Source organism: Neophocaena asiaeorientalis, unplaced genomic scaffold (genome assembly GCF_003031525.2).
Source record: "Neophocaena asiaeorientalis asiaeorientalis breed wild unplaced genomic scaffold, Neophocaena_asiaeorientalis_V1.1 scaffold130, whole genome shotgun sequence".
NCBI lineage: Eukaryota > Metazoa > Chordata > Mammalia > Artiodactyla > Phocoenidae > Neophocaena > Neophocaena asiaeorientalis.
The window spans coordinates 8,332,117-8,359,099 of NW_020173397.1; the positions used below are offsets into that span (position 1 = coordinate 8,332,117).

The 26,983-nt window shown below is 42.8% G+C and overlaps 1 protein-coding gene across 1 annotated transcript in view; it reads right to left on the reverse strand.

Moving 5' to 3' along the window:
• PPP4R2 (protein phosphatase 4 regulatory subunit 2) overlaps nucleotides 1-16,717 on the reverse strand; it is a 53,830-nt gene extending 37,113 nt beyond the window's left edge. The window contains exons 1-2 of the mRNA XM_024747023.1: nucleotides 16,502-16,717; nucleotides 15,434-15,515 (exon numbers count right to left, since the gene is read on the reverse strand). Of these exons, the coding sequence (XP_024602791.1) occupies nucleotides 15,434-15,515; nucleotides 16,502-16,535 (116 nt within the window). The 5' untranslated portion in view covers nucleotides 16,536-16,717. The remainder of the gene's footprint in view (nucleotides 1-15,433; nucleotides 15,516-16,501) is intronic.
• Between the last annotated feature and the right edge of the window lie 10,266 nt (nucleotides 16,718-26,983).

Below are 26,983 nucleotides of genomic sequence, written 5' to 3' on the forward strand. Positions count from 1 at the left end.
GGACACAGGAAAAAAAGGGAAGAGAGAAAGCAAGCAAACTCAGAATTTTCACACATACACAAAGCTCAAAATTCTGATACCAATAATATTTTCTATTTTTTTCTAAAGAAAAGAATATTTCTTTAATAGATGAAGACAAGATTCTTATTTTTCTCCCATTTAGATATTTAATCCAGCTCCTAACTTTGCAATACGCTTTGAGCGAGGCAATTTCAGCGCGCTCAAAGCCTACAGAACCACAAGTGGAAACAGACTAACAGAAGATATGATCAATGCATGTCACAAACATGGTAGTTTCTATGGAGAAAAGGAAATCCAAGAGAGCTTCTCAGGAGATCTGTATGTATTTGAATGGAGCTGTCTGAACAGTCTTAAAAGACAAGTTGAAGTTATCCCATGAGGAAGAATGTCAGAGGCAACAAACAGAAAGATGCTATTAGAGGGACTTCCCTGGTGGCGCAGCGGTTGGGAGTCCGCCTGCTAATGCAGGGGACACGGGTTCGGGCCCTGGTCCGGGAGGATCCCACGTGCCGGGGAGCAGCTGAGCCCTTTCGCCACAACTACTGAAGCCCAGGAGCCTAGAGCCCCTGCTCCACAACAGGGACAGGCCACTGCGGTGAGAGGTCCGCGCACCGCAGCAAGGGGTGGCCCCCGCTCACCTCAGCTAGAAAGGGCCCGCGTGCAGCAACAAGGACCCAATGCAGCCAAAAATAAATAAATAAATAATTTTTTTAAAAAAACAGATGCTATTAGAATTTAATACTAGCAAAACAGAGCACTGCATACTCAGTGAACTGCAAGTCACTTGGCAAAGTTACATACAGTGGCAAGAGACAAATTGCAGAGGTAAAAAAAGCCCAGATCAAGAAATCAGTATAAAGAATAAAACAGTATTTGCCTAACTAATAGGATAAAAGTATAAGAATGAATGATACAAACTAGTAATGCTATACAAGGGAGAATTCAAAGGAAACAGAGACAATACATCCTAGTTAGAACAGTCCTAGTCTACACCTGGTGTTCTGCCCAGTTTACCATGTGTATCGTATTTAATGAAGTATTATTAATAATTACATTAGGGACTTCCCTGGTGGCGCAGTGGCTAAGAATCTGCCTGCCGATGCAGGGGACACGGGTTCGAGCCCTCTTCTGGGAAGATCCCACATGCCGTGGAGCACCTAAGCCCGTGTGCCACAACTACTGAGCCCATGTGCCTAGAGCCCGTGCTCCACAGCGAGAGAGGCCACCACAATGAGAGGCCCCTGCAACACAGCTAAGAGTGGCCCCCGCTCCCCGCAACTAGAGAGGGCCCGTGTGCAGCAATGAAGACCCAATCCAGCCAAAATAAATAAATAAAATAAATTTAAAAAAATAATAATTACATTAAAATATGCAGGTTTGGTAGACCTCTCTACTTTGTACTTCCAATTTCTCTCACCTTGTCAGACTGTTTTTGAAATGCATGAGTAATGAACAAAGTCCTCACTTTAACACAGTTAAATCTGAAAAATGACAGAAATCTTTCTCACCTGTTCCAGGCTCAATTTAACCCTTCCCTTTCAAAGACAGTATGAAGGGGGTGGCTATGGCAGCTAACTCCTTTGGAGGTGGGAGAAGTGGTCAACACTGCTGCCACTAATGTCCCATTGGTGTACTGGCCAGTTGTGTAGTAGTCTGTGACTTTGTGAGATACACATAGCTGCCAGGCTATCAGTCAGCAGAGTTCATGGGTAATTACAGATTAGGTATATGCAGAGCAGTTAATTAAGACACAAAGCTAGCAATCCACCAATGAAGTGAGAAATTCAAGGTTCTCTTTCTCCCCTACGCATAAAAGAATGGTCCAATGAAGCTAGCTAATGGATATATTTGTGCAGTAATAAGAACTATGTGCAAATCAAAACTACAGTGAGGTATCATCTCACAACGGTCAGAATGGCCATCATCAAAAAATCTAGAAACAATAAATGCTGGAGAGAGTGTGGAGAAAAGGGAACACTTGCACTGTTGGTGGGAATGTAAATTGATACAGCCACTATGGAGAACAGTATGGAGGGTCCTTAAAAAAACTAAGAATAGAACTACCATGTGACCCAGCAATCCCACTACTGGGCATATACCCTGACAAAATGTTCCCAGATCCTAACAGAGCTCCTAAAACCCTTGAAAATAAAGGTGCTAAGAGAATCTTCTGTTGTAATATTTAGTCTCTGGCCCCAGTTCCTGACACAGAGCTACTAAATCCCTTGGAATTTCCTGGGTGATAGAAATGTCTTTTATTCTAACGAGGCAACTCTGACTCTTGGTAGGCTCCTAGATGGGGGCTGGTCACCAGAAAGATGGAGTCATGATTAGAAGCTTGGAACTTTCAACCGCACTTCCCACTGTCATTCTTTGGAGAGGGGCTAAAAGTGGAATTAATCATCGATTATGCCCACCTGATGAAGCCTCCATAGACATCTATCAACTATGGGGATCAGAGAGGTTCTGGGTTGGTGAGCAAGAATGTATCCACCTGCCGGGAAGGTGGTGCACCCAAACTCCACAGGCATCTGTGCTCAGGACCCTTGTGGACCTCCCGCTATGTATCTCTTCATCTGGCTACTCCTTCATAACCTTTAACATCCTGTGCAATATTAATAAACGAATAATCTAGATAGTAAACTTCCTGAGCTTTGCGAGCCACTCTAGCAAATTGACAGAACCTGAGGAAGGGGTCATAGAAACCTCTAATTTTTACCCTGCTGGTCAGAAACACAGGTATAACAGCCTGGACTTCTGACTGGTGTCTGAAGGGGGTAGGTAGGTGGCAGTAGTGTGGGATTAAGCCCTTAACATGTGAGATCTGATGCTAACTCCAAGTAGAAAATGGCACTACTGAATTGTCGGAGACTCAGGTGGTATCACGGAATTGCCACATATCTAACGTCAAAAGCGTTGTCAGTATGACCAGCAAGGAGAAAGAGTTCTAGACAATATCTGATTAGATAAAAGGCAAAACATTTGGAACTTTCATCTTAACTAAAAGTCAGGAAAGACAACACTTTAATTAAACTATTAAATCTTCAATAAGTAGTATTTATTTCCCAAAATCAGACTTTTCTAAGTTTGTCAAATAGAAGCCTGAAAGGTATCAATAAAACTAGAAGCCTTGGTTAAAGACCTTGATGGTCTTATAATATCCATCACTATTTTTATTTCACAGGTCACAGAACAAAACTATTAGACACTTTTTAAAGCTTAACGTATGCTTTTTCCTATGAAGCAGAATCTTTCAACCTCAGCACTGAGATTCTGGGTCTGATAACGCTTTGTTGCTGGGTGTTACCCTGTGCAATGCAGCATTCTTGGCTTCACACTGTATGCCAGCTGCGTCCCCCACTTGTAACAACCAAAAACGTCTCCAGATGTTGTCACCCCTGGTTGAGAACCACTGTTAAGAATTATTGAAACAGAAAGTGAAATAAATATTACAGAATTAAATGCAAATTTGAAGAAAAATCCCACATCTCAAAAATCTCACACATCTTCAATTACTTTTACTTAGACACCATTAGTATTTTACGTACATTTAAATAAAAGTATGTATTTATTCAAAACTAATTTTAAGATAGTAGGAAACAATCTTAAGATACGTCTCTTTTTTGGGGTAGTATTTTCATTTCTTCTGCTTGACTAGGACTTTATGACACTTTTGAGATCTCAGCGTGTTCTCAGTATTCAGCCAACCTAAGGACAGAATGTAGTTTTGTTTTTTTTCTCTCAAACTAACTGGTTGTTTTGGCCTATTTACAAATAACTAGACCAGGACCACATGTAGAAAGACATTGCTCATACTTTGTATTTGAAGTTTCTTTTACTGATAAATATGCCTACCTGTCTTTGGAATGTGAATAAAAAGACAGATACATGCCAGAAATAACAATTCAACCCATCCATGATAACAAAGACTATCCTTTGCTACAATGTCTAGACCATCCTTTTTAAACAACTTGCTGCTTGAGACTGTCTTTTTCTTTTTAGAATGAGAATTTTTTTAAAATTTTATTTTATTTTTGGCTGCGTTGGGTCTTTGTTGCTGTGCGCGGGCTTCTCATTGTGGTGGCTTCTCTTGTTGCGGAGCACGGGCTCTAGGCACGCGGGCTCAGTAGTTTCGGCTTGCAGGCTAACTAGCTCCGCAGCATGTGGGATCTTCCCGGACCAGGGATCGAACCTGTGTTCCCTGCATTGGCAGGTGAATTCTTAACCACTGTGCCACCAGTGAAGTCCTTGAGACTGTCTTAAACTCAAATTATTCCTAACACAACAAAAGTATAACTTATTTAGGAGTTAACTTTATCAAGGTACTCTATTATTTTATCAATAAAAATCTAGCAAAAAAAATTAAGGAACAAATCATAGCTTAATAAAGGAGGGAGACAGAAAACTACAAATAGCAATAAACAAATGGAAAGATGCTGACATAAAATTTAAAAAAGCAAATTAAAATGAGATACCATTTTTCATCTATCTGATTTTCAGACTTAAAAGCCTAATAATGTTCAGTACTGATGCTGGACAGGTAACTTTGATACACTGTTTCTATAGGCATATGTTGAAACAAAAAGATTTCTGAAGGCCAGATAATAATGCACATAAAGTCCAACCCATAAATCCCATTCACGCATCTGTGCCAACATAATTATGCTCACTTAAGCATTGTTTTAACTGTAAACAATCTTTAAGACCATCATAGTGGACAGTTTAAATGAATTACAATACAGACAAAATGCAACCCAAAAAATGATGTGCTTCAATAAGACATACACAAATTGCAGAAGTATGATACAATATTTTTTAAAAGAATTAACATATATACACATATATGCATAGAAAAATTCTATTAAGAATATACATGAAACAGGTTAACAACAGTCTAGTTTGATTTTTCTTTTTTCCCGTGAGCACTTTGTAATAAAAAACTTTTAAAACTAGACAGGCTTCTCTAAAGGAGTACTAATTTCCATAATCTTTGTACATGAGTTTTTTCATATTACAGGCACAATAATAATTATTTAATTTATGTGATCCACTAAACTCAAAATGCAGTTATTCTCACCGAACTGCTTGTTAACCAATATGGAGATGTGAATTTTAAAAGCATATATATGATATTCTCCATATTTAAGATACTTTCAGAAACACTGGAAGTTCTACATTTATATTTACCACCTGTCCATATACTCACCTAATATCAATATTTTGGAATTTTTTAAAGTGGCCAAAACCTAGCTGTGGCATTCACTTCTGCCATATGCTAGAGCAACTAAGATAGCAAAATCAAATGCCACAGACAATATTTACAAGAAAAGTGGATGACAAGGTAACAAGGTATTATCCCCATGAACCCTCTAGTATGAACAGTTAGGACAAGATTAGAGAGGTATTAATAGCTATACAGGAGCAAGAGAAAGACAACTTGTCTTACAACAGATTAACAGGAAAACCCAGGGTTTACCAACAGTCTTCACTGGGGAAAAAAGAAAACCAGGCCACGTTCTATCCACATTTCAGATTACTCCTTGCAGAAATACTCTTAATGTGCAAAGGCCCTAGAAAAGGCAGACTAGTCTCCACTTAAAGAACCACTTTGAGAAAAAAAATACCCACAATCTCAAAAGTTACCCTGGAGTCCTCATGAATAATATCCCTAAAATAAGACCAGAATAAAACTATCTCCAGAAATATTAAATTCACTTTAGCACAAACAATTCTGAATAGAAATATTTTGTTGTTAATAAAAAAGCTACCTCACCCGCCTTCCCAGCAGTACACAACAGTGCAAAAATTACAAATACACCTGTAAGACCTCTTACGTATCTCAAATTTCAAATCCTTCTATAATATGTAGTTTCTCGTTTCATCACCTGTAAATATTATCACATATCTCCCAACACTGCAAAGGTAAGATTTGGGGGTGACAGAATAACAAATCCAAGATGCATGTATTAAAGAGGCTTACACATTCTACCTAAAATACATACATTAGTTCATCACCTATATGCTTCATATGTATACTGCAAAATTACAATTATTGAAAGGTTTCAGCATTGGGGATCACCAGAAAATGATCAAAATCACAAATGTTAGGGTACATCAAGTCACCTACCCTACTGACCCTTTCAGTAAATATCCCCTAACATAGTTTTTCTTAAACCACAAACCACCACACCCCACCTCCCCATACTTGCCACAATCCCTCCCCCAGGAAACCACCTGTGGTGTCAGTGCCTAGAAGGTCACATTATACCGTAGCACAAGGAAAGGAGGGGTGGCCAGGTATGTGGGATCTGGCTTAGGTAAGCAGCATGAAAGTCTCAGAATTTACAAAAATAACAGTGGTAACAGATTCCTACCAAATGCATAGCTTCAAATTCTAAGTAGTTTCATAAGGATTCTAAGATAGCTACAGTAAACAGGAAAGATGCGAGAGGACAAATGAACAAGTGACAAGTAGTATAAAGTACTGGTTATGGGAGAATCTGAAGTCAGAATGGCTGAGTTTAAATCCCAATTCTGTCACTCACCAGCTGCACAATCAAAATTATTTAAGTTCTGCAAGCCTCAGTATCCTTATTTTTAAAAAAGAGACACCTACTTCAAAGAGTAGTAGTGAAGATTAAATTAGGGTAGGCATATGAAACGTGATCGTTTCTGGCACAAAAGAAATGTTCATTGAAAGTTTGCCTTTTAAGAAGAAAAAAACCTGATAACCCAAAACAGAAGTTCTTATGTGAAAATCCTAGTCCCTTAAAGATTTCTGATTCACCACTTTAAAATCAATCAAAGACTCTAACTAGGTAGGAGTACTCACAAGCACCACATACTACAAAAAATAACATTCGGAGAATAAGATTTAAAGAGTCAAAATACTCAAGAGGCTCCACCCCCTGAAGGGAGCCCAGACAAATCATAGGGAGATAGTAAAAGTACAGGTATGCACAAGTACAGGTATGCACATCTAAGTCAGACCTGGCTACAGGAAAGAAGGAAACGATAATAGCTGAAGTAAAGTTCTGGCAAGGAAAATGAACAGCTAGCTCAGTCACAAGTATAAAGAAACTTGATGAGATTAGGGAACTCTTGGACCTGAAAACAGATCACTGTTACTCGTCAGTATGTTTTCATTATTAGGATTTCATTTCAGTAAGCTGCAAAAACTTTTAAGTATCAACACTGGTACTAAATACGTGTTATTTTTACTATGAATTTTTATTTTTTATATCACAGTATATAAACAAGGCATCTTTGTTGAATGCCTGCTATTTCACAATAACTCTGCAACCTAAGTGTTGTTATTCATATTTTCAGCTGGGGAACAGAGGAAAAGAGGGCATAGGTGACTAACTTGTTCCATCATAGTCATTCAAGTAGGTTACAATGAAACTTGAATTTTAACCAGGACAGCCTGCTAACCTAGAGTCAAGCAGATTATAAGCAGAGAGACAAGAGATACCTTGACATACACAGCTCCAAGTGTGTCTTCACTCTACAATAAAGCTATCCCCCTCGCGCCCCCGCCAACAAAGTCAAACTGGTAAGTGGTAACAAAAAAGCTCTACTTGAACTACCACATATATGGCACATTTTTTAAAAGCAATGGGTCACTATTACTATTATTTTACATTTTTATTGAGACTTAAATTAGCTCTTATACACTTTACAGTCAATGGTGTACGTTCTCAAAAATATTCAATCTATTTTGGTAGGAATGGAGTTTGGAGGGTGGTTACAAGGAGTGCCAAACCCAGGCAGCCTGATACACGAAAAGGATCGCTGTGGGTGAAACCAGAGAGAACAAAGATGAGCAACTGAACACATATGAAGGCCTAGCAAAAATGAAGATCTAAAACACATTTCTCACATTCATCAGGTATTTTAAAGTACAATGCTTTCACAGGCATATGTATTAAATGAAATAACAGTCAACGTTCTCCCCTTCAACTGTCTATACTCTGTTTTAGTAAGTGATTTAAGTTTTTTTGCTATGATACTGATTTAGGTAGACAGACACAAACATACACACACACTCACTCACTCACCCACCCCCCCAGCCCCCCAATAATAAACTCCCATATCAGAAAGGTAAAAGACCTAGAGTCCACAGAACAGAGGGAAACCACTGTAAATCTGGACCATAAATTCCTCATCTTCTTACTAATAAGATGTTCTGAAGCCACATGAAGTTGGTGACAGGCTTCCAGTAATAGTCCATAAGCATTATGAACTCCAATTTATTGGCAGGCACAAAGAGGATCTCTGGATATAGATAAAAAGGCACACATGTAGGTAACACTAAGACAGACACTCTGGGAACCGCTCTGTGGCTCTCATGAGTTAGTGGTAACACTGACTGGTCTCTCTCATCCAAGTGATTCTCAATTTTTTTACTGTCTCCAAACCACTAACCTATGTAACATACTCCCAAGAGATAACATCTTCACCATCAGCAGACATTTAATGACAACCACTGTGCCTGTGCCCCACCCTTTACCACTGTTCCTGCAATACCACCCCTGGTAACTACTGCCACAACACAGACTCCCACAGGCTTCTGAAATGGAAGGAAACTTGGAAATCATCTTTTATAAGCTCCTCATTCAGTACCTGAGGGAAGTGTGGCCCACAGTAATTTAAGGGACTTACTGGAGGAGACTAAAACAGTAGCTATGGGGAGGAGGGAGTTGTCACTATGCACTAGTCACAGCGTTACGCACTCATAAAGTATAAACTCAGTGAGCCCCCATAACATCCCTTGAGATGGATTTGCTTTATTTCCCATATCTTACGATAAGGAAATTAAGGCACAGAGAAGTTGGCCTTGGTGACAGAGTAACTAAGTGGTAGAGCTGGGAATTCAAACCCAGGTCTGTCTTGTGCTCTCGTGACTCTCTAACCAGAGCTCTTTCCACAAGATTAAGTACCTCAGACTTGTTTCATGGGCCAAATGCACTCTATTTATGCCCAACACACAGACAATTCTAACTTTTACCCTCTCCCAAATTTTAGTATCTACAGCTACATATTTTCATTTATTCAAGTCCTCACACAAGCTGAGGCAACCTCATGGTGTAAACCCCATCTCTGAAGTGAGGAAACAAGCCCACAAATTATTTGCCCTAATTCACACAGCTAATTCTGACAAGCTAATTTCAGAATCAAGCCATGCTCCTTCCCAGAATGACGTTACCACACGCTAATTCTCATGAAATTAGAGGACCAGCCAACTACTAGTAAAAACTGGACTGAACATGGGAAATATGAACTCACCTGCACACCAAAAAAGACTGACAATTTGAAGTTAATTCCAGTCAGAAAACAGAGTTGACACATCTAGCTTCCAGTGCATCACGCAGTAGATTTTGTACAGCATATATGACACATCAGATTTACAGGTTTGATGTGATGAAACAAATGAAAACAACTACAATTTTCTTCATGTTCCTATCTTAATCACTGCAGTTACTAAAATATTTAGATACAAAAGGGCAACCATTTAACTAATATCTACTGAAAATCTACTGTGCTTCCTCTGTGTACCACTGTGATAATGGTGCATGATAGGAATTTAGGTGGCACATGGGTAATTCACATTAATATTTTAGTATTTACAGATTTTAAAATGACATAGAAAAATATAACTAATGCAACAAACCACTGGTTTCAGACCTCCTTATTTCTCACAAGACTAAGAGGAAGAAATTAACATGTTGATTATACTTCTGGGGAGGGGTCAAATGAGGGCTTAATCTCTATCTGTAGTATTCTCCCATCTTAAAAAAATCTGAAGAAAAGTAAGCTGACCTCAAAAAGAACATTAAGTAAATAATTGTACAGATGCTACAAGGATGTGGCAAAAAATCCCAAAGGTAGTATGTGAAACTGACATTTTAGAAATAATGTTCAAGCGTTTGATACTATGTTAGACAAAACAAAATTCCCTCCCTAAAGAAAGCCACAGAAGAAGGATCGAACAGTCACATGGACTTAAGGAGATTTTATTTATAATACTGCAGATCTCAGTTGTTGATTACTACTACTTTTTAAGTAACTTTTATTTTCTTAGTAGTATTTCAAAATTGCTGAACACAAAGAGTTTGAAACTGCAGGGAGGGAAAAAAAATAGACTCAATATAAGCATTATCAACACAATAACAACTACTATCTATTGAGTAAATAAATAATGTTAACACTGTTTATGAAGCAGTGTATTTCCCTGTATTATGTACTCATGCTATGAGGTACTGTTACTATTCCCTTTTATAGATGAGGAAACTAACTTAACAGAGACTGACTTAAAAAGTTCTCTTACGGACTTCCCTGGTGGCGCAGTGGTTAACAGTCTGCCTGCCAATGCACGGGACATGGGTTCGAGCCCTGGTCCGGGAAGATCCCACATGTCACGGAGCAACTAAGCCCGTGCGCCACAACTACTGAGCCCGCATGCCACAACTACTGAAGCCCGCGCACCTAGAGCCTGTGCTCCGCAGCAAGAGAAGCCACTGCAATGAGAAGCCTGCGCACCACAACGAAGAGTAGCCCTGCTCGCCACAACTAGAGAAAGCCTGCATGCAGCAATGAAGACCCAATGCAGCCAAAAATAAATTTAAAAAAAAAAAAAAGAAAAAGTTCTCCTAAATAGTGTAATTCTGAGAGGATGGCAGAGGTGCTACAATTTTTCATCTCTCCAAAACCCCTTATGTCAAACGTAACTAGACAGCAAACCCAAAACCAATAAGCAAAAACATTTACAACAAAATTCCCTGACAAGGTTATCTCACAAACCCCAAAATGTACGTTAATGAGGAAAAACTTATGGTCACATGACCTGTACCATTATCAGAATCTGTACAAGAGAAAACAGAAGTCGTAGTGAACCGGAAGGGCCTACAAATAGGAGAACCACAAAATTGCCAACAGGTGTTCACAAGAAATCATGGCAGGTCAATGTGAGAACAGTAGCTGAAACTGAGATAGGTTTTGCCCACTCACAGTAATAAGTGAAGCGAAAGGACCTCCAGTAAGGGCTGAAAGGGACAAAGTCTTGCTTCATGAGCTCTTGAAAGTGACCCACCAGAGCTCCCATCCAGAGGAGACCCCAAAGACAAAGAGACAACAGAGATGAAGGAAAGACAAGGTCCAAATAAAAGTATTGATAGAACAGAGCCTAGAAATTTCAGAAACAACATTCCATAGTCTAACGCTTCACAAAAATAATGAGCAAACTCTGTGAAGTTAAGGACAGCTACTCTGAACCATGCCTCCTCCTCAAAGTGCAGAAAAACTATTTTCACATAAAAATGCAGAACAGAAAAATATCAAGGTCAAATCTAATATGAAATTGTTGTAAGAAAAAAGGAGAATAAGGAGCAAAATAACATCCCTCAAGACAGCAAAGGGAAGCTAGAAAGACTTGCTCAGAAACAGATCACAACCGTATACTATTTTCAAAATGAGCTAAACATACTGAGAAAAATGATACAAGTCAGAATTAGAGAAACTCAGAAAATGAAGCAACAGAATACAGCAAAGAATCAGAAAAGAATTACTTCAGGAAATAAAGACTAAACTAAAAAGCACACAAGAACAAATGATCACAACACACAACGCAGTAAGAATCCTTCAAAAGAGGAAATTTTGAAAAATCAAAATGGAATTAAATTTAAAATTTCACTTTAAAAGACACTGTTAAGAGAATAAAATGACAAGCCACACAGTGGTAGCAAGTATTTGTAAACCACATTAATAAAGAATTTGTATCCATAACATATAAAGAACTCTCAAAACCCAATAACAAATCAAACAACCCCATTTTCACATTGGCAAAAATGCGAAGAATCAATTTACTAAAGGAGATATACAAACAGCAAATAAATAGATGAAAAGATGCTCAACGTCATTAGGCAAATACAAATTAAAACCACTATACAATAGGCACCTATTAGAATATCTAATGTGAGAAAGATCGACCGTACTGTGTTGTAAAGGATATGGAGAAACTGATCTCAACTCCCATGATACTGGTGGAAAAGCAAATTGGCACAATCACTCAAGAAAACAGTTCAGTAGTTTCTAAAGTTAAACATACATGTACCATATGATCCAACCATTCCACTCCTGGATGGATTTTTACCCAAGAAAAAAAGAATGCATACAAAGACACATAAACAAACGTTCACAGTAGCTTTATTTAATAAAGAAAAACCTGGGGCTTCCAGGGTGGCACAGTGATTAAGAATCCACCTGCCAATGCAGGGGACACAGGTTGGAGCCCTGGTCCGGGAAGATCCTACATGCTGCGGAGCAACTAAGCCCATGTGCCACAACTACTGAGCCTGCGCTCTAGAGCCCACGAGCCACAGCTACTGATGCCCGCACCTAGAGCCCATGCCCCGCAGCAAGAGAAGCCGCTGTGATGAGAAGTCTGTGCACCTCAATGAAGTCACCCCCACTTGCCGCAACTAGAGAATGCCCGTGCGCAGCAATGAAGACCCAATGCAGCCAAAAATAAATAAATAAAATTTTTTTTAAAAAAACTGGAAATAACTCAAATGCCCATCAACCAGTGAATGAAGCAAGAACTGTAGGATATCCATGTAATGAATACAACTCAGAAATAAAAAGGAATGAATTGTTGATTTCTGAACAACGTGGATCAATCTCAAATTACGCGGAGTAAAAAAAGGCAGACAAAGAATATACTGTATGATTCCATTTATATAAAATTCCAGAACATGCTAACTAATCTACAGTGACAAAAAGCAGATTTTTAGTTGCCTGAGAGGAGGAGAGCACACACAGGGAGGGGAGATTACAAAGGGAACGAGGAAACTTCTGCGAGTAATGGATATATTCTCCATCTGGAGTGTGGTGTTAGTTTCATGAGTGTAGATGTCAAAATTTACCAAACTATATATTTTTAGTAAACTAAGCTTACTGTTTTCAATAATTGAAGTTTTTTAAAATAAGCATTATTAAGTAAAGCTATTTTCTAAAAACAGAAATGAGGGAAAAAATCCAGGAATTCTTACCTTAAGAAACTCATCCATCCTAAAACATCAAAGAGATCTGAACTGCTACATTTTAGATTTTCATTCTCGTATTTACAGTCTTAGACAAAGCTCAGTTTAGCCATAAATGATGACAGAAACTGCAAATTTCAGTATCAAAAGTTAAGGCATGGGCTTCCCTGGTGGCACAGTGGTTGAGAGTCTGCCTGCCAATGCAGGGGACACGGGTTCGTGCCCCGGTCCGGGAAGATCCCACATGCCGTGGAGCAGCTGGGCCCGTGAGCCATGGCCGCTGAGCCTGCACGTCCGGAGCCTGTGCTCCGCAAGGGGAGGCCACAACCGTGAGAGGCCCGTGTACCGCAAAAAAAAAAAAAAAAAAAAAAGAGCTACCTGTCTTCCTTCTTCCTATTCCCCTATTTATTGAGCAGTACCCTAAAGATGAAATCGTAATTAAAAAAACAAAAAACCAACAAAGGCTAAATAAAGCTAAATGTAAAAACACCAGTTGTTTGAATCATAAATTAAAAAATATTTTCCAAACTCCATAAAGAATCTAACACCACCAATCACTTTAATACAAAATACTCTCAGTAAATGTACAAAGACCTAAAGATTTGGGGGGGTTGGAGGCGTGCACAGGGATGGGACAACTGATGACCTTTTTAAGTCCTCTCTCAGGAGAAATAATTGTCCAGAAAAATCAGGTTGCATTTCCCTAGCCACTTAGTGATCCAGTCAAACAGGATATTAAAGAGCTTTCTTGTAGAAACTTTCAACTGTTTATACATTTACAGCCAAAGTATTTTTATCAAAACGGGACGGCAGGGGCTTCCCTGGTGGCGCAGTGGTTTAGAGTCTGCCTGCCGATGCAGGGGACGTAGGTTCGTGTCCCAGTCCAGGAAGATCCCACATGCTGCGGAGCGGCTGGGCCCGTGAGCCATGGCCGCTGAGCCTGCGCGTCCGGAGCCTGTGCTCCGCGATGGGAGAGGCCACAGCAGTGAGAGGCCCGCGTACCACACACACACACACAAAAAAAGGGACGGCAGTCTGTACACACCTGGTAAGAGGCGTTAAGTATTTAACTCCAAATAATCTTGTTTATCAAAACTATGAAATAAAATGCTTTTCCTCTTGATACTGTAGAGAGGTATAAGTTCGGACCAACTAGCAATCAATACAAATACAAATTATTCTGCATCAAGTTTTTAAAATCAAGATGTTCTAAGAGACTATAATTCAGAGGCAAAAATTACCTTTCTTTCCTGAAGGGTTCCATTTTTTAAAAGCACTAAATAGAAATTTAAGATTGAACACATCACAGTCAGATTCCTAAGGTGACTGGTAATTTTAATAAGCACCAGGGAGTTTCAGCTCGTCTGCAAGACCATTAAAGAGGGTTTTTTTTTTCCCCTTTCTAAAATCAGGCCAGTTATTAGAAGGCTACGCTGCAACCATAAGCAAATCTTGTGAGAAATGAACATTTGCTAATAATAAAGCCAAAGAAAGTATACATCATTTGCGGAAGCTTACACTCTTTTATTAGGCCTCAAAAAGAATTTTAAAACTAGACATGAAGTAGAGGAGCCAAAAGAAAGCCCACTTTTTAAAACTACCCCCCAAAAAAACCTCTCCCCTTCCTGTTCACTGCCTCCTACACAAAGGCTACAAGGCACCAAATCTGCACTGCTCTCTACAAATAAAGTTAGCCTGAGTGTGAAAACAACTCCTGCCAAACAACTACACACACAACAATGAACTGAAATGTTCCTCTGAAAACAGTGCTAACTTCACAGTATAAGTTTCACATTCACAGCACTTGCAAACAAGCCTAATAGAATGCTGAGCGTATGTTAACAAGTTAGCTATCCTAGAAAGTTTACAGGACAGTCAAGACTGTAGCATCCGGAATTTGTCAGATAATCACCCAGAGTCCTCAAGAGAATAAATATAAGTGACACTTCAAGCACCCACATATATAAATATGACAACAAAAGGTTGGATACAGGACAATAGTAGAAAATACCACCAATAAAAGAATCTGAAACAGAATCAAAGCCACAAAATTTGGGATATAAGCCTGTTTGTTATGGCCAAAAACAGTCATAATGGAATATGCATTCTTCTTTTTCTCTGGCTCTTGTAGACTAACACATTCTAAATGCGCAAAAGCATAAAGAAAATGTTAACAAAGCTTTAAAATTCGTTACAGAGCACATATGAAGTAAATAAAGCATATACACTTAGTAAATGCTTTAAATTACTGGAGCTTGTGCAGTTTAGACAGATGGAGTATTCACTGCTTCTGAAATACACTTCTGTCCCTTTCCTGAGCAATTCTGAAGGATACACAGATCTATAACAACGATTACATGTTTTCAACTCACATTGTTTCTCCAGTCTTGGCTACATGACAAAGAAACTGATCCAGGACCGGACAAACTTCCTTTTTCCCCCTCTTCTCAAAATCTAGATAAGGGAAGAAAGAAAAGTTATTAGTATTTCTAAAAGTCCACCAACCATTTCCAATGCCTTCTAACAACAAACTTTCCTCTCAGTCCTTCCTCATATTAAGCAGCAATTTAAAAAAATTTTTTTTAATTTAAAAAAGCCTCTCAACGAAATATCCACCTCTTACTCTCCAATTTCAAATGTCACTCTTCACAGGTAACGAGAGCCCTCCTAAAGGGGGCACTCAACTTCGCCAGAAACCAGCCCTAACGCAGCGCTTCTCAAAGTGTGGTCCGGGGGAACACCAGGACCACATTCATCTCAGAGACCGGCTAAAATACAAAAACCCCAGATCCCGACCCCACAGACTGTTTATTTACGTGAAGTTCATAAATCTGCGTTTTAAGAAAACACCAGCTCCCTCTCGTAGCCGTCCCCCAGTGATCCTGGGTATCAAAGCCTAATTCTCAGAACGCTGAAATCATGCTTTCCCAAGTTTGAGAACCACTGTTCTGAAGCCTGTTGCTTGGAAGGCGACCACCTGACAATGAGGGCGCGTGGAAAGATGACTTCAGAAGCCCTGAAAAAGGCTCCCTGAGACACTTGAAAGTTGCTTTGCCGCCCCCCCCTCCCCCACCCCAAACCTTTCACTTTTTTTCTCCCCGCCGTGGCCCGGCGTGCGGGGGCCTGATGGAGAACGAAGCCGCCTGGGAAGGCGCTGCGGGCCCAAGACCCGTGCCCCGGGAGTGGGAGAGGGGCCGGGGCCCCCGCGAGAGCTTCCCGGCTCCCCTCCCCCAGCCCAGACGCCGGCGGCCGACACAAAGCCCAGAGCAGGGCGGGAGGGAGCTGCCCACGGGGCTCCCCGCCCCCGGGGAAGCGGGAGGGGGATGGGAGCCGGGGAAGCGCGCCCTCCCCCCCCAGCCCGGCCCCGCGGAACCACTTGCCCGAAGGGAGATAGGACCTCGGAGGGTGAGAAGGAAGGGAGACGGGGCAGCTACCCCCACCTTTCAGCGCCTCCTGCAGCCTCTCGACGTCCATGGCTTCACGGAGCCCCTCGCAGCCTCCGCCTCCTTCCGCGGATCTCCCGGGGACTGGAAGGCCTCCCCCCACCCCCCCGACGCCCTCCCCCTCCCCTGCACACACTCCGGCAAGCAGGCGACCGGGGGGGGCACCGAAGGGAGCCGGGGGAAGCGAGCGAGAGAGCCAGACCGAGACAGCGAGCACCTCCCCGAGCCGCTACCACCAGCCCTCCAACATGGCGCCCGGCACGTCATCGCGCGCACGCTCCCCGCCGCCGTCCTCGCGCCAACAGCGCGCCCAGACCCGGAACCCGAGAGCGCGTGCGCGGCGAGGCGTGTGGCCCGTGGCAGTCCCCCGCAGACCCGGCAGGGGCGGTAGCCCCGCCTCTCCCCCGGGATGGCCCTAGCTACCTGCGCCGACCTGAAGACGGAGTGGTCTAGGCAGGCGGGTGGGATGCAGACCCCCTGGATGTGAGTCCCTGCCATTTGCTAGCTGTGTGACCTTGAGCAATTTACTGAGCCTCTCTGAGCCTCACTTTCCCCGTCTGTACGGTGAAAGCACTAGTATGGACCACCCTATAAGGTGGCTGCGAAAATCAGGTGAGAGTGTGTACACTTAGTGGTCAGAGTACGCATTTTAAAAGCACTCAGTATTACTAGTAATCGTAGCAAAAATACCTCCTTGCCTCAATCCAAAGCTCGTCGATGACCCACCCTTGAAGAGAAGCAAGGCACACAGCAAAGGGATGAAAAGCTTAGGCAATGGAACCAGCTGGATTTAAAGCCCAACTCAACTGTTTACTCCCTGTCTGACGTACTTAAATTCCGGTAGCCTCAGTTACCTCATCCGCAAAATGGAAGTTTGTAAAACAGCCCTGAGACTTGAGTGAAACGGCGATGATGAAGCACTGAGCGCACAGGGTGCCTGGAACTTAAGCACTCAGTTAATGTGGCTGCTGTTTTTATTATCATTATGATTTTGATTACATTACATAAGCACCCAGGAAGTTACAGAGGGCAGAGACCTCAGAAGTACTCTCCCGCCCTGACATTTTACAAATGGGATAGCTGAGGCACGGAGAGCTAGTCTGGCAGCAGAACCCAGAACATCTGGCAACTAGCTAGTGTGTGGACATCTTTATTATCCTCTCATGTCTGTGAGCTTTTCAAGAAAAAGATACTGCACTGTTCCACCTTCTCTTCTCAAAGCCTAACACAAATCTGTGAAAGGAAGGAAGGGAGAGAGGGAGGAAGGGAGGACAGAAGGCTATTTCTTGACTGGTGTTAGAAGGTGCAAATTTGGACACAGCCATCACAAGTGTTGACCCTCTTAAAAGATAGTGGCTCTGACCCTGAACCTGGGTGGCAGATGTAGGCAAACCCCGCCCCCCCGCAAAAAAATACTTTTCTGGATTTTGCCATCAGAGAACCAGTCCCTAGTATCTTGAGACCCTTTCACTGTTCTAAGCATCCAGCTCAGTTACAAATAGCCTTGCAGGGGATGTATTAGGGTGGCATCATAGTGGGCCAACACTTTCAATGCCCTGGATTTAGTTTATTATGGTCCCTTCCATTCTGAAGGAGCCTACCCTCTACACAGCAAAGCTTAGCCGCCACTCTCTCCGCCACCTAGTACTCTGTTTAAGCAGGTGTCTTCCTGTATGGCCTGTGCAGGACAATACAGTTGCCACTAGCCACGTATGGGTATTTAAATTTAAATTAATTAAAATTAAATAAAATTTAAAATTCAGTTCCTGAGTTTGTCAATGAAATTCAGTTCCTCAGTCACACTAGCCCCATTACATGTGTTCAATAGGCCCACGTGGCTAGTGACTTTTGCACTGAGAGAAGATTCCATGATCGCCAAAAGTTCTTCTGGAACTTTCTGTTAGAGACCGTACCATGCTAATTTCTTCCACCTTGCTCTGTCCCTTTTCATCAGCTGTTCTCCTCACTTGGAGATGCCTCAACTTCAAAAACTGGATAAGGTCCGTGGAAGGAGACAAAGTACACACAGCAGTGTCAGCCGAAGGGAATCAGGGAAAGTTTCCCTAGAGGAAGTAGAAGCGTTTAAGCTTGAGAGCTGAATTCTGAGAGGAAGGAAGCCAAGTGAAGTGGAGAGGAGACGCTTTCAAAGAGAAAAACCAGGTGCACGGGCGCTGAAATGAGACAGAAGAGCCAGGTAGGTCCAGTCTGGCTTAAGCTGAGAGTGCAAGGGCAGGAGAAGCAAGGGATGAGGCTGAAGAAATATTTTCTTTGGTTCATTTCTTCCTTCTTCCTTGGAATTCTTCTCTAGCCAGCATGCTTCCCAATGTCTGCGATGGCCAGAGCCTCCTATTGGTACTAACTCCCTTAGAGCAAAACAGAATAAAATGTGACGTCCAGCCTCCACGAATGACCCTGAAGATCCTAGCCTTCTGGGGTTCATGCCCCAGTGTAGTCTTCTCCCAGGTGAATCAGGGAGAGCGGGTCCGTGTGAACAATAGCGTGGCGGAAGGGATGGTACTTGACTTCTGAGGCTAGGTCATAAAAGGTGCTGAGGCTTCTGCTCTGGGCGCTTGGATTGCTCTTTCTAGAGGAAGCCAGCTGCCATGTCACAAGAACATCAGAGCAGCCCTGTGGAAACGCCCAAATGGAAAGGATTGATGGCTTTAACGTGGGTCCTCCAGCCCCAGGAAATCCTTCCGATGACTGCAGCCCCAGCTGGCATCTGGACTGCAACCTTATAAGGGATCCCAAGTCAGAGCCACCCATATAAGCTGCACCTCAAGTCCTGACCCACAGAAACTATGAAAGATGACAAATGTTTATAATTGTTCTCAGCTTCTAAATTCTGAGGTAATTTGTTACACAGCACTAGATAAACAATGCACAAAGGAGAATATTAATAGTAACAGCTAATATTAAGCATTCTCTATGTGTCTAGCATTCTTCTAAGCACTGTATAAAAGTATTTAATTTAATCCTTGCAAAAATCCTATAAGTGATATATTTTTTTAAATATTTATTTATTTATTTTTGGCTACATTGGATCTTCCTTGCTGCACGCAGGCTTTCTCCTTTCTCTAGTTGCGGTGAGAGCGGGGGCTACTCTTCGTTGCGGAGCACGGGCTTCTCAGGGCGGTGGCTTCTCTTCTTGCGGAGCACGGGCTCTAGGCGTGTGGGCTTCAGTAGTTGTGGCACCAGGGCTCAAACCCATGTCCCCTGCATTGGCAGGCGGATTCTTAACCACTGCGCCACCAGGGAAGTCCCCCTACACGTGATATTATTATCGCCACTTAACATAAGAGCAAACTAAGGTATAAAGAAGTGAACTAACTTGTCCAAGGTCACACAACTACACAGGCAAGGGACTGACCCATGATTCAAAGCCAGACTGGTTTCAGAGGCCCAGACTCTTTCTTGTCCTCAAGAAGTTTGCAAATGACCAGGAGAGAAAAAACATAATTATAGACTCTGATGCAAAGTAGAAGGCAAGTATGCAAATCAGGTGGTCAGAGGCCTGCGACATCTCTTTCAGGCAGAGATAGAAGTTTTACTATTTGGAAGGGCCTCACTTAAAGACTGGAAAGGATTTGCACCAAAAGAGAAGAGGCTTCCAAGGCAGAGGGAATGGTATTAACCAGGCAAGCTGTCCGTGAGGGCTTCCTAGGTACCAAAGAGAACGCGTGCTTGGAATCTGCTCCCCCGCAGAGTCAGGGTGTAATAGAAGAGATGTCCCTTAAATGTAAACATGCAAGAAGACTGGCCCGTTCCAGGGTACACAAGAGGGGAAAAGCCTGATGACACAGAGGAGAAGGTAGAAGATAGAGACAGGAGAACGGGAAAGAGAAAACAGCTGGGACTGTGTCAGAAGAAAATGTGCAAGGATCTTCAAATAACCCCAGGGAGAAAGACTGGAGTTGGGCCATCCCTCTGAGATGGGCCTGTGGGGAGGGACAAGAATGGGAGATTGAGGAAAAGTCTAGAAAAATCCACACACCGTCTACAAGGGCTGAAGGGCACAGAACAGGCTGTGTTAAAATACGAATAGAAAGACTTGGAGGCTCTTTGAATCTCATGGCCTTTTATCCATGCTTTTTAGTCCTTATTTGTATATCACAACGAGTGCCAGGATGAAGCTGAGGGTGAAAGGTGGACAAATTAGAGTGAATCCAGGTTTCTAAACAAATAAGAGAATAGCTTCACCTATCCGCAAGGTTCACTTTTTTCCAGAGACTTTCAAAAGCTAACTGTTTCTTTATTGGAAGTAAGGGCAACAAAGGGTGTGCTCCGAAAGACCCAGGGTTGTTTTCTGTGGTGCCATGGCAGTGTGGTGGCCACTGGCAGCCACTCTGGGCTGAAGAGCAGCGTTAAGAGAGGAGGCTGGAAGACAGTAGTAAGTACTGCCTGGGTGGATGCCTGCATGAAGTCTGACTGCAGTAATGGGGGTGCACTTCAAACTGTGTGAACGAAATGGGAATTTATGAGGAGGGAAGGGTACGCCATAGGATCAGGGACTCTCCGTTCTGGAGGCCAGGAGTCTGAGATCAGGATGTAAGGCAGCCCACATTCCCTCTGGAGGGTCTAGGGAAGAGTCTGTTCTTTCCCTCTCCCAGCTCCTGATGACTGTCAGCATTCCTTGACGTGTGGCTGCATGCATCCCTCCCATCTCTGCCCCTGTGATCACGTTGCCTCTCCTGTCTATCACTTCTCCCTTGACCTTACTCTTAAAAGGACACTAGTTATTGGATTAAGAGCCCATCTGGTTATCCAGGCTGATCTCCTCAGCTCAAATTCTTAAATTACATGTACAAACACTCTTTTTCCCAGGAAGATAACAGTCACAGGTTCCAGAGATTAGGATGCAGACATAATCATTTTGGGGCTACCATTCAGCCCACTATAGTAATTAAACGATTTTTGTGGGAAGGTCCTTTGAAACTTTGTAAATATCCCATTTCTCATCAAATTTTCACTCCTGAGTTCTCGCCTCCATTGACGTTTCTTGGCTGAATTAATTATGACTATGATGGTTGCCAAATGGTGGTTTTCTAATTCCATCGTTCCTTTTACATTTATTAGTTGGCATCCTACCAAAAGGAAAGTGTCATCTCCTGTCATTGATTCATGTTTTATTTATAATAATTTAGACTCACTGATTCCTACTTTATTCAATGGGTTATGATTCATTGCTATCATTATTTATTTTGATACCTAAATTGTCCTATACTTGGCCAGTGGGACCTTCTTCAAGCTGGCTTCTGCATCCTTTTGACGTGTCCCCATCAGTCTTGGAGCACTTCTTTATTGTCGGGTACAAAAAGGTATTCCAGGCTCATCTTGCATCTTCCTTCTCCAGCCCTGGAATTAGCCATTTCTCCAAGAAGCCCCAATTCCTTTTCGTGGAGAATGCTATTTAGAAACCTAGATGAGGCTGCTAGGGTGTTCATGACCATTGGGATGTCATTGCTTCTAGGCCCTCCACATATATATTTATTTCTATATCTAGCTATATCCATCTATCTATCTATCGATCTGTCTATCTATCTATACACAGATAGATAGTGAAAACTATGAGTTCTCAGCTTCCAGTTCCAATCCAACACAGGAGGATTCATTCTAGTTTTCTCCCTTTCCATATACATAACTCTCCAACATTGAACCTTGTGTGTGTTGCCATTCTCCTCAATACATTCTTTTATTCTATCAATCTCCCTGTTATGCAAGCGACCTATCACCAGTCCCTCTAACAGTGGCCTTTCTCACCTGTCTTGGGCTCTGACACCCTGCACCAGGCTACTTTCCCCCACCCCCTTGCAAATTCCTACTTTTCTTGGCCACACTTAACTGGTTTGAGACTGAATTATTCCAGAAGGAAGGGTAAATATTATTAGTATTTATAATGATAATAATAGTAATTTTAAACTTTTCAAATAACTGATAAAGAATGTTTTATAAAGCGATTCAAAGACTACAGGGCAAGCAAACATCTCTTAAGATGCTCTCCCTCACCCAATACCCACCACAGCTAGATGGAGCTTTATGAGTTTGTGGTAAATCTTTCCAGATGTTCCTTAGGTGTTTACGTGTCTCACCTGTAGTATTACAACAGCCTCCAAATGTTCTCCTGCCTTCTGTCCTCGCCTTCCTACAATTTATTTTCAACACAGCAGCCAGGGTTTTTAATAAGAGGATCCGATCCTGTGCCAATCCCCTCATTCCACTCAGAGTAAAAGCCACAGTCCTTGCCCTGGGGCCTCTATGCACAGTCTGCCCCTCCCTCCCCCAACCTCGTCCCCTGCCCCCAGCCCTTCTTCAAGCACTCGGGCCTCTGTGACCTCCATGATGTACTTTTAACCTGCGAGTACACTCCCCACTTAGGATGGTGCCCTAGCTCTTCCTTCTGCCTGGATCCCTCTTCCCTGGGATATCCACGTGACTCTCTCATCCCCTTGAGTACCAACGGAGGCCTACTCAGGCCACACTAAGTGCCATGGCACCCTCCATCTTCCCCTGCACCCTTCAACCAGCTCCTCTCTCCCCAGCCCCCGCTCTATTTCTTTTGCTCCTAGCCCTTCTCATCTCATATTATGTAATTTCCTTTTAAAATTTTGTTTATTGCATGTCTCTGCATCACTAGAACATAAAAACACCCTGAGGACAGAAAACTCTTTTGTTCCCTGGTTTGTCCCAAGTGTCTTGAAGCTTTGTGCAGTGTCTGTAACACCACAGGGGCTCAATAAATATTTGGTGCAGAGCTTCCCTGGTGGCACAGTTGTTGAGAGTCCGCCTGCCGATGCAGGGGACATGGGTTCATGCCCTGGTCTGGGAAGATCGCACATGCCGCGGAGCGGCTGGGCCTGTGGGCCATGGCTGCTGAGCCTGCGCGTCCGGAGCCTGTGACCCGTAACGGGAGAGGCCACAACAGTGAGAGGCCCGCGCACCGCAAAAAAAAGTAATAATAATAATAAATAAATATTTGGTGCATAAACACTTATTGAAGTAGTTCTTCTTGGCTTAAATTTCTCTCAAAATGTAACGTATTCTTCTGTAGTTTCAGTTTTGGTTTTTTACTTAACAATATGTCTTGGGATCTTTCTGTTTTATTTTAGATATACTAATTAAAATCTTATTTTGTGTAGTACTTTGAAGTATAGATGGAGTATTGTTATTCAACCAGTCGTCTATGAATCACACATACAGCTACTTCAGTTTTTCTCTATTAAAAACCAAGCCTTGTATAATTCAAATCTCAGTGTCCTCCTTTATAAAATAGACAGTATTCACCTCATAAAAGACTGAGGATTAAAAGAGATCCTGGGGTAGGACTTGGCAAATTTTTTTTTTTTTTTGACTGCATTGGGTCTTCATTGCTGCGCGCCAGTTTTTCTCTAGTTGCAGCGAGCGGGCGCTACTCTTCGTTGTGGTGCACGGGCTTCTCTTGGCGGTGGCTTCTCTTGTTGCAGAGCACGGGCTCTAGGCACGCGGGCTTCAGTAGTTGTGGCACACAGGCTCAGTAGTTGTGGCTTGCAGGCTCTAGAGCACAGGCTCAGTAGTTGTGGCACACGAGCTTAGTTGCTCCGCGGCAGGTGGGATCTTCCCGGACCAGGGCTCGAACCTGTGTCCCCCGCGTTGGCAGGCGGATTCTTCACCACTGCACCACCAGGGAAGCACAGGACTTGGCAAATCTTTTATTGCATTTTTATGCTGTTATTATTACCTGTGCTACTGCAAGCCTCCTCATGACCATTTCTCCAGGACACTAATTGTTGGAGAGGCACGTTTTTAATCAGCAGTGCCTATGGACTTTCTCAAACAGAGCTGTCACCTTCCGAAAGTATGTCACTGTACACCCACTTGTGGACTCAGTAATTTTTGTCAATCTGATGAGTATGAAAAAGAATACCTCTGTGTTGTTTTTTGTTTCCAAGATGTATCTGTTAATTGGAATATTTTTTCCTTTTTTTTTTTTTTTTCTGCCAAGAGTGTAATTTCATCTTTTATTCCAAATCAGTCCCTAAAGACTTTCCAGACAACCTCAAATCACATTGATGGGATCTATCTTCTGGGTAGTCACAAGCTATGTCACTTCTGCAATGGCCTAATTATGTAGATTTTGTTAGTGTCACCACCCAGAAGTGTGGAGTAGGAAAGCGGGGAAGGAGTCAGCCTCGATCATATACAGGATATACAGGATCATATACAGGAGTCAGCCTCGAAATATACAGGATAATATGGTATGAAAGCCATGTGGCGGAAGCCGCTTCGGGTGGGGTGGTCAGGGGAGATCTCTCTGAAAAGGTGATGTTTGGGTTGAGACTTGAAAATGAGCCATGTTGGGAAAGAGCTGAGGAAATTAAAGATGCAGAGGCTTTCAGACAGCAGGGGGAAAGATGTGTTGAGGGAAACTGGAGGAGGGTTGGAGGATGGTGGGTGAGGGAGAGCAGAGCAAGGATAAGGAAGCCAGAAGCTAGAAACTGTGATTCCTTCTAAGCCATGTTAACGAGACTGGTTCTCATCATTAGGGTGATAAAAAGTAGGATGTTTTAAGCAAGGAAATGGCATGCTCCAATGTGTGTTTGTCAAAATCACCATAGTTTCTTGTCTCGTGTTCCTTTCTAGGAGCGCCCAGTGCCTTCTCTTCTTTCAGGGATTTCCAGTTCCTGTCATTTCCTCTAGCATCCTAAAATCTATTACTGATGACACACCACCTAGACTGTCATTCTCATGGTTTGGAGTGAGTTAGCATTACTTGGGGAGCTTGATAAAAATGGGTATTCTAGGCCCTTACCCCAGAGATCCTGACTTAGTAGGCTGGAGGTAGGTGCCAGAAATACCCATTTCATCAAACTCCCAGGTCAGTGGTTCTCAAATCAGTCTGCATCAAAACTACCTGGAGGGCTTATGAATACACAGATTACTGGGCCCCACTTCTAAAGTTTCTGATTCAGTAGGCCTGGGGTGGAGCCCCAGAATCTTTGACTCTTCTTCGTTTGTTTAATTTTGTTTTTATATAAATTTATTTATTTATTTTTGGCTGTGTGGGGTCTTCGTTTCTGTGCGAGGGCTCTCTCTAGTTGCGGCAAGCAGGGGCCACTCTTCATCGTGGTGCACGGGCCTCTCCCATTGCGGACCACAGGCTCCAGACGCGCAGGCTCAGTAGTTGTGGCTCACGGGCCCAGTTGCTCCGCGGCATGTGGGATCTTCTCAGACCAGGGCTCGAACCCGTGTCCCCTGCACTGGCAGGCAGATTCTCAACCACTGCACCACCAGGGAAGCCCTGTTTAATTTTTATTTTTGTCTGCGTTGGGTCTTTGGTGCTGCGTGTGGGCTTTCTCTAGCTGCGGCCAGCGCGGGCTACTCTTCATTGCGGTGTGCGGGCTTCTCGTTGCGGTGGCTTCTCTTGTTGCAGAGCACGGGCTCTAGGCACGCAGGCTTCAGTAGTTGCAGCATGTGGGCTCAGTAGTTGCAGCATGTGGGCCCTAGAGTGCAGGCTCAGTAGTTGTGGCACGTGGGCTTCGTTGCACCATGGCACGTGGGCTCTTCCTGGACCAGAGATCAAACCCATGTCCCCTGCATTGGCAGGTGAATTCTTAACCACTGCGCACCAAGGAAGCCCTCCTGAGAGTCTTCATTTCTAACAAGTTCCCAAGTAATATTGATGCTACTGGTCCAGGGACCATGTTTTAAGAACCACGGTCCAGGGTGATTCTAATAAAGGTGATCCCTGGGACCACACTTTGAGAAACACAGGCCCAGGGACTGAAGCTAATCTTGCTAGTATTCCATAAGTGTTCTTCCTAATATCTCCCAGACTCTCTGGCCTCATCTTGGTCCACCCACTCTCTGCACTAGGCCAACCGCTAGCATTCTTTGCTCTTGGCACAGAAAAGTTCTCATCATTGCTAGAACTTGTCATGACTGTGCACTTGCTGGCCTTTGCACATGCTGTTCCTTCTCCTTGTAATGCCCTTCCCCCAAGCATTCCCTTTAGACCCTGCTCAAATGTTATCCCTTCTGTGTTGAGTGTTCCCCATCTCTCTGCTAGACATTTGTTGCTCCTTTCATTGGATTGCCTGACACTTTGTACATATCTCTAACATAGGAGCATGAAAACTTTTTTGACCAAAACCAGTAGAAAAAATTCATTTTATATTGCAACCCAATAAACATATACTGATATATTACATAAAATTAACATACGATTTTATAAAATAATACTTACCTTAACATGCACGCTGCTATTCTATTTTTTTTTTAAGCTGGCTGTAACTTTTTAAATTGATTGTGGTATGAAACACACAGCTTTGGGGGCTTCCCTGGCTCAGTGGTTAGGAATCTGCCTGCCAATGCAGGGGACACGGGTTCGATCCTTGGTCTGGGAAGATCCCACATGCCACAGAGCAACTAAGCCCGTGTGCCACAACTACTGAAGGCCACGTGCCTAGAGCCCATGCTCCACAACAAGAGAAGCCACTGCAATGA